The sequence below is a fragment of the Nematolebias whitei genome, chromosome 4, assembly GCF_014905685.2.
Source record: "Nematolebias whitei isolate Nwh7 chromosome 4, NemWhi1, whole genome shotgun sequence".
NCBI lineage: Eukaryota > Metazoa > Chordata > Actinopteri > Cyprinodontiformes > Rivulidae > Nematolebias > Nematolebias whitei.
Genome location: NC_056501.1, coordinates 49,926,018 through 49,933,900, shown reverse-complemented (window position 1 = coordinate 49,933,900; position 7,883 = coordinate 49,926,018). Strand labels below are relative to the sequence as shown.

Genomic DNA, 7,883 nt, shown 5'->3' with positions numbered 1-7,883 from the left:
CCATCTCTCTGATCTGCTACAACCGTATGTCCCACCACGCTCCCTGAGGTCAGTGGACCAGTTGCTCCTCACAGTTCCAGGAACTCGTCTTAAGGGCAGAGGTGACAGGGCCTTCTCTGTAACAGGACCAAGACTTTGGAATGAGTTACCTCTGCTTGTCAGACAGGCCCCCTCCCTCTCGGTTTTCAAGTCCCGTTTAAAAACTCACTACTATTCAGTAGCTTTCAACACCAGATGATCTGTGTTTTGATCCTGTATGCTCCACACTGGTTTGTCGTCATTATCTGCATCGTTTTTATGTCTATATTCTGATTTACCTCATTTTGTATTTTGCTTTGTGAGTTGCCTGTTGTTCTGTCTGTTGTTGAAAGGTACGAACACCTTTCTCCAGGTTGTTTGGATCGAGCCCGTATCACCAGGAGACTTCACCTTAGTTTAAGAGTTTTAATACACACCACAGTTAAAAGTATTACAAAAACAAAGTCCTGAAATGCATTTCAGGAGACAATAGAGGCGTACTTCACCTGAGAAGTTGCTCTGCTCAAGATTGTCTGCGCTACTTCCTGTTTTAGGATAATATAATCTCTGAACCCGCCTCCCTCCCGAGGGGGATGTTCTCCTATTGGCTGACCACCTAGTCAATCTAAGGTTACCTTGGCAACCACGCAGTCATATTTTTTATCTTTCAAGGAAAAACTAGTTTTAACTGGCTTTTGGTGCCAGTCTCGAAAGATACTTTTCTTAGTTCTGTCTACAGAAAAACGATTGGGCCCCTGCTTCCTGCTCAGTGCTGCATCTATGAAAACAAGTTTTCCACCTCTGCGTGATAAAGTATGTGTGAACAGTTCATAACGCACACAGATATGGTGTGAATAAAGTCAAAAATATAAAGCTATGCAAAAAGTGAACACCGTGTATAAAAAGTGCAGTGACCAACACAACCAGCCCGTGTATTCATCATTGTGCAGCACTTTGGTTGGCCTTATCAAGTGCTCCACAAATTAAATGTGTTTCTGTTCAGCGCCCTGAGATACATTTAGTTGTGACTTGGTGCTTTATACAAACAGACTGAAGTGAATGTAGTAGTTTCTGGATCTGCAGCTCGGTGTGGATCTGTGTGTTGACCTCTGAACACATCAACAGCTTCGGGGGAATGGAAGTAGCTGCAGGATGAATCCACTCACTTGTCTTTTAGCTCTGACGAAGCGTCCATGTCCTTGAACTCTCCAGCGATGTGGACGATCCCGTAACACGTCATCACAAACGAAAACAGGGTCTGCAACACAATCTGGACCGGCAGAAAACACAATGAGAACAAACGAGAACATGGGCGTCTTAGAGACTCAAGAGTGAGGATGCTCACGTCGATGGGTAGCGTTTCATGCTCCTTCTCTGTGAGTCGCATGTAAGATCGATCTGAGGACAAAGTTGGAATGTATTAGCAAAGACGCAGCTTCATTACTGCGGAATAACAAAGCTATCACAACTGACAACACAGAAAGTGACGTGTAACGATCAGTAAGGGACGTCTGAGACTTTTCCTCCATCACAAACGGACTCGAAGCGGCGCTAAGCTGCCCAGCATTGTGCTAGCTTAGCTAGGAGCGACGAGCCCGGCCTTCCGCTTGCTCCACCAGCTCCGTGGAAACTCACACCGACCAGAACAAAGCAACACATCAAAACAAAAGTCCCCACGCTTCCCGCTAAAACTCACGCTGTGCCGCCGAGAAAGCTGCGTGGGCTAAGGCAAAAAGTCCGACACCGACAACACCTCTCCAAAACGACGAAGCCATATCGAACCAGTGCGTAGAGAGGAACAGCGGGCAGCGTCGTAAAGCAGTGTCGTAAACTGCCGCAAATAGGACCGCGTCACAACTTAATACAAACTTAATTAAATTGCCTACATTTATTTATATTGAATAAATCTTTTGTGTTAATACTCTAATGTGGATTAAATAATCTGTGTACCTAATTTATAAAATGTCACCAGATATCGCTCAGAAAGGCTAATGCAGCATTCGGAACCCTCGTAACATAGTTCCGCTTAACTGAACGGTCTTGGAACTGCTTTAAATTTTCTGTTTTTTTTTTTCTTTCTAAAAAATAAGTACTCGTACATTTGTGCATAACATGAAAAATAATGACGCTAAATTGAAATTTTAACATATTTTCTTAGACTTGACCTATTTGTGAATGGAGAAATTTCCGACTCCGTCGTGTTCCGTGAATCCAACATAACATCCGGTCTATGTGCTCCTTTTTCCTGTCAGCTAATGCGGAGTTGTGATGTTGTGTAGTTAAACCACGGCTCAGGTTCATTTCTTTAACTTACAGAACTGCTTAGGAAATATTTAACAAATATGGCAGACGCAATTCAAAAGAAACTAAAAGCGGAATTAGAAAAATATACACAGCTGCAGAAAGGTGGGGTTCTGTCGATGTACCATGTTGTTTTAAGCTAACTAAGCTAGGTTATATAGACATTCATAAAATGATTATTTACGTCGTTTGGTTTGCATTTCACCTAATACTGTTATAAAAATCTGCATTTGAATCTTTGCAAAATATAATATTTACTAATTTCTTGCTAATTATTTTTAGATGTTAGTAAAAGCATGTCGTCCAGACAGAAGCTAGAAACGCAGCTGACTGAGAACAACATTGTCAGAGAGGTAACTTGGCTTATCATCTTATACACAGAAAAGACATCTTCCATGTTTTCTTCGAATCATTACAAAACTATCTTCTTGTCTTTCAGGAGCTCGATCTGTTGGAAAGCTCGAACACGGTTTATAAACTTATTGGTCCAGTTTTAGTGAAACAAGATTTGGATGAGGCCAAAGCTACTGTTGGAAAACGACTGGAGTACATCACGGGAGAACTGTAAGCTTCTGTCCTCAGCTCATCACCTGCAGGGCCAGCACTACACAACTTTACAAGAACATCTACGAAACGTAGCCTTCCCTGAAGAACTTCTTGTTGCCTGCTGCCTTGAGTCTCAAAGATTTTAAGAATAATGGTGCGCTGTCGGTCAGGACGACCCAGTTACTGTCGCCCCAAAGTTCAATATTCAACAGATTGGTTGATTAACTCTGTATTTAGTAAAAACATGCATATATATATATATATATATATATATATATATATATTTTTTTTTTTTTACATCCACTAAAACACTTAGTTAAAAAAAGGGAAGTGAAAACACTTATTTCCATTGTGGTCCAAAAACATGATCAAAAATCTGGATTGAAACGTGGTGCAGAAAAATAAAATGTACAATTACAGCTAAATACCACAATACAACTTTTCATTCAACCTTTGTTTCTACACGTTAGTCTCGTTGAGTCACGAGGACTCATTTACAAGAGAGACCTGTTTTAAATAAAACCACAGACGAGGTACACAACAATAAACAGCCATAACATGCATATGAAATGTAAGTACAAGTATAAAAGCTACATTATGAAACGGGGTAAAATACTAAAAGCAGGAACACGTCTGTGTTGATTTTCATTGAACTTAACAAATGATCACGTGGAGCAGCTTTAACAATTTATACAATGAGAATATAAGAACAAAGTTGTAAGACTGAAATAACAAAGCAAAGCAGAGGAACTAAACTTGTAATTTAAGACATGATAAAAGGATGCAGACTTTCATCACCAAGGTAGCTGAGTAAAAGGAACTTTTAAGACTTTGGATTTTATGAGATAAAACTTTGCCATTAACTATTTTGGCTGTTCATAACAAACATGTTGGAGCAGAGAGGAGTGCAAAGAGCTGCAAACGATCGATACCTGGTGGTGAGCCAGGTCCAGCTGCTGGCCACATCTGGTCAACTCGAGCACAGTGAAGAAACGCTTTGGCGTCCCCCCCGGGGGAGCTAGAGAGTGCCACTGGGGAGAGGGATGTCTGGTTTTCTCTAGTGGAACTGTTGTCTCTGCAACCCCACCACAAGTAACATGGAGAAGGAAGTGCAGACTACTTGGTGACAACGCTGTTACTGAACACAAACAGATCTCACAAGATCTCCCTATATCAAGTGAGATCACGCCTGGTGTTACTTTCAAGGTTTGACCAAAACAGCTGGAACTTCCATCATTTGACAACAAAGTTTTTAGTTTAAAACTCCAACAAGAGGCGAGCGAGTTGCATTTCTTCATGAAGTGCTACGTCTCATTTCTGTGTAGAACATTCAGACACGTTCAGAAAATAAGCCCTCAGGTTTTCATTTTGTGATTCTGACTGTTTTTCTGTCCTCCTGTCAGTCAAAGGTATGAGGCGCTCCTGAAAGACATGGAGAAGAAATCTGAGCAGCATCGAGAGGTCCTGACCAGCCTTCAGCAGGACTTTCAGAAAGCTCAAGGCCTCGCTGGGGCCAAATGATCGTCACTTTCACACACAGCAGAGCGGAGATGAAGACACGTAAAGACACGACACGCTGCGCCCGGGCAGTCTCATGACTGTGACTCTTCTCTTCTTGATAATAAACATGGTGTTTTGCTTGAAATCATGTTTGGGTTTTTTAAGGTCCTGGATAAACGAAAGACAGAAGGTCGGCAGCAGCACGTTTGTTTTCATTGAACATTAGTTTTTAATTGGAGGCGCAGGCTGGTCCCAACTGCACCAGATGTTCCCCCCTCACCTCGCAGGAGGGGGGAAGGCAGTTTACCTCGTTTACAAAGAAAGGGCTTTTTTCTGCCATGTAAACAAAATGTGGCTCTTTTTGTTCCCTCTACAGTTCTAGCCCTTGAAGGTAAGCATACTGCCCAGAGTTGAGCTGAACTAATTTAATGGTAGGAAATGAGAAGGCACCGTTTTGCCTCGTACATGATCCTGTGACGTGTCGAGGCTGGGCCTCAGCAAGTTGTAGCTGAAAAACTGACCGAGTTCATGTTTGCTAAGGTTGCTTTGCTGTGGTGGCCATCTTGAAAGTGATCAACTCCACAAGTTAACCAGTTTTATATGTTAATTTATCAATTGCTCAAAGTTTCATTAGAATCCAGTGTTTCATAAAGATATTTTGCTAACAGACAAACATGATTGACACTAACAGTTAATGGGTTTTTAACCTAGATCTTGCACAAGTGGCACTAGGGATTACTCTCAGCTACTACCACAACTAATGCTCAGTATCCACTAAACTGATAAATACATTTATTTACAATAAGCTACAGTGGGGAGAACAAGTATTTGATAGACTGTTGATTTTTCAGGTTTTCCCACTTGCAAAGTTTGTAGATGACTGTAATTTTTATCATAGGTACTCTTCAACTGTGAGTGATGGAATCTAAAACAAAAATCCAGAAAAATACAATGTATGATTTTTAAATAATTAATTTCCATTTTATTGTGTGAAATAAGTATTTGATCATCTATCAACCAGTAAGAATTTTGGCTCTCACAGACATGTTAGTTCTTCTTTAAGAAGCCCTCCTGTTCTCCACTCATTACCTGTATTAACTGCACCTGTTTGGACTTGTGACCTGTATAAAAGACACCTGTCCACACACTCAATCAATCAGACTCCAGCATCTCCACAATGCCCAAGACCAGAGAGCTGTGTAAGGACATCAGGGATAAAATTGTAGACCTGCACAAGGCTGGGATGGGCTACAGGACAATAGGCAAGCAGCTTGGTGAGAAGGCAACAACAGTTGGTGCAATTATTAGAAAATGGAAGAAATACAAAATAACGGAAAATCTCCCTCGGTCTGGGGCGCCATGCAAGATCTCACCTCGTGGAGCATCATTGATCTTGAAGAAGGTGAGGAATGAGCCCAGAACTACACGGCAGGACCTGGTCAATGACCTGAATAGAGCTGGGACCACAGTCTCAAAGAAAACAATCAGTAACACTCTACGCCGTCAAGGATTAAAATCCTGCAGTGCACGCGAGGTGCCCGTCCTCAAGCCAACGCATGTCAAAGCCCGTCTGAAGTTTGCAAATGACCATCTGAATGATCCAGAGGAGGAATGGGAGAAGGTCATGTGGTCTGATGAGACAAAAATAGAACTTTTTGGTTTAAACTCCACTCGTCATGTTTGGAGGAAGAAGAATGATGAGTACAACCCCAAGAACACCATCCCAACCGTGAAGCATGGCGGTGGAAACATCATTCTTTGGGGATGCTTTTCTGCAAAGGGGACAGGACGACTGCACCATAATGTGGGAAGGATGGATGGGGCCATGTATCGTGAGATTTTGGCCAACAACCTCCTTCCCTCAGTAAGAGCACTGAAGATGGGTCGTGGCTGGGTCTTCCAGCATGATAACGACCCAAAACACACAGCCAGGGCAACTAAAGAGTGGCTCCGTAGGAAACATCTTAAGGTCCTGGAGTGGCCTAGCCAGTCTCCAGACCTGAATCCCATAGAAAATCTTTGGAGGGAGCTTAAAGTCCGTGTGGCCCAGCGACAGCCCCGAAACCTGAAGGCTCTGGAGGAGATCTGTATGGAGGAGTGGGCCAAAATCCCTGCTGCAGTGTGTGCAAACCTGGTCAAGAACTACAGGAAACGTCTGATCTCTGTAACTGCAAACAAAGGTTTCTGTACCAAATATTAAGTTTCATTTTTCTGGTGTATCAAATACTTATTTCACACAATAAAATGGAAATTAATTATTTAAAAATCATACATTGTATTTTTCTGGATTTTTGTTTTAGATTCCATCACTCACAGTTGAAGAGTACCTATGATAAAAATTACAGTCATCTACAAGCTTTGCAAGTGGGAAAACCTGAAAAATCAACAGTCTATCAAATACTTGTTCTCTCCACTGTAGCTGTGGCGGCCATCTTTAGGTAACTGATGCAACTGATTGAACAATTGGAATCATCACAATCAGTTGCAGATGTCTGCAGTGATCAAGAAAGTTCTGTTACCCTAATTCACCATATTTTGCTAACAGACAAACAGATTTTTAGCTAAAACATCGTCTCTGCTTCACCTTTCTGGCGGCGGGCGATAACTTCACTGCCTGACCGAACAGAACCAGTCCTGGACTTGTCACAGCGGCACGAGGAGCACAACCTCTTGTTCTGGCACAAGTAGCACTGTGGCGTAGCGTGTGTGGCAGCAGACCCATTAACACCACGAGGTGCTTTGCAGACTCCGGACTGGACACTGGCACATGGTCTTCATCGTTTGGTTCAAACGTTTACAGAAAAACAAAAAGGATGAAGAAGAGGAAGGCAGCAGGACCTGATGACATGCAGTGGAGGTTTGGAAATGTCTTGGAGAGATGGCAGTGACGTTTTTGACTCAAATATTCAAAGGTATGTTTGAGGGTGAGAAAAAGAACAAGGTGATGTTGAGTTGTAGCAACTGCAGGGATTTTTTTCATTCATTCAACTTTATTTAGACAGACATGGAGCCTAGAAGACTCTTTTATGAGTGAGATCTGTTCAGACAGACAGAAAGTAATGAAACTGGACACATGTAGGAATTGGAGGTGAAAAAATTCCCATCAGACTTTTTTTTTCCTGCCTGAGAAGAAAAACTGATATTAAAAAACACCTCGCACAAACAAGCACATAGTGACGTAAACAGACGGGGGGAGACGATGAGAGCGGTGAGCATGTCCATGGACGCTCTCGAGGTCACTGTAAGAGTTCTGATAAAGATGGAATAATCAGCCAGTTTCCTCCAGTGAGATCCGTAAACATTCTCGAGGGATGTCGGGGAATGGCCAAGGACAACATCTATGAGAATCCAAGAGTCCTGAAATGATGACACAATGTTTATTCAGCTGGTTTCCTCTGGTTATCATTTGGAAATTACTCGATGGGAGGGGGCGGGGCAGAGCGTCAGATCACATGTTGTTCTCCTGGCCACTTCAGATAAGATGGCCTTCAAGGCCAGCCAGGGAGCCAAATTCAGAT

At 42.4% G+C, this 7,883-nt stretch overlaps 3 protein-coding genes across 3 annotated transcripts in view; 1 reads left to right on the top strand and 2 right to left on the bottom strand.

Moving 5' to 3' along the window:
• Positions 1–1,827, bottom strand: part of mmgt1 (membrane magnesium transporter 1) — a 144,615-nt gene extending 142,788 nt beyond the window's left edge. Inside the window, exons 1-3 of the mRNA XM_037675428.1 lie at positions 1,715–1,827; positions 1,364–1,416; positions 1,185–1,288 (exon numbers count right to left, since the gene is read on the bottom strand). Coding sequence (XP_037531356.1) covers positions 1,185–1,288; positions 1,364–1,416; positions 1,715–1,793 — 236 coding nt within the window. The 5' untranslated portion in view covers positions 1,794–1,827. The remainder of the gene's footprint in view (positions 1–1,184; positions 1,289–1,363; positions 1,417–1,714) is intronic.
• fmr1 (FMRP translational regulator 1) overlaps positions 1–7,883 on the bottom strand; it is a 124,861-nt gene that overhangs the window by 92,203 nt on the left and 24,775 nt on the right. The gene's annotated exons all lie outside the window — the stretch shown is intronic.
• pfdn6 (prefoldin subunit 6) lies at positions 2,237–4,510 on the top strand. The gene is made up of 4 exons (XM_037675429.1): positions 2,237–2,424; positions 2,602–2,672; positions 2,759–2,883; positions 4,269–4,510. Exons 1-4 carry the CDS (start codon positions 2,361–2,363, stop codon positions 4,384–4,386), a joined length of 378 nt encoding a protein of 125 aa, XP_037531357.1. The 5' UTR covers positions 2,237–2,360; the 3' UTR covers positions 4,387–4,510.

What these genes read in the sequence shown, in the direction of transcription:
- pfdn6 (XM_037675429.1), top strand. Translation starts at nt 2,361, where the DNA reads ATGGCAGACGCAATTCAAAAGAAACTAAAAGCGGAATTAGAAAAATAT. An exon ending in ATATACACAGCTGCAGAAAG is followed by an intron (nt 2,425 to 2,601) that starts GTGGGGTTCTGT and finishes AATTATTTTTAG; the next exon opens with ATGTTAGTAAAAGCATGTCG. An exon ending in AGAACAACATTGTCAGAGAG is followed by an intron (nt 2,673 to 2,758) that starts GTAACTTGGCTT and finishes CTTGTCTTTCAG; the next exon opens with GAGCTCGATCTGTTGGAAAG.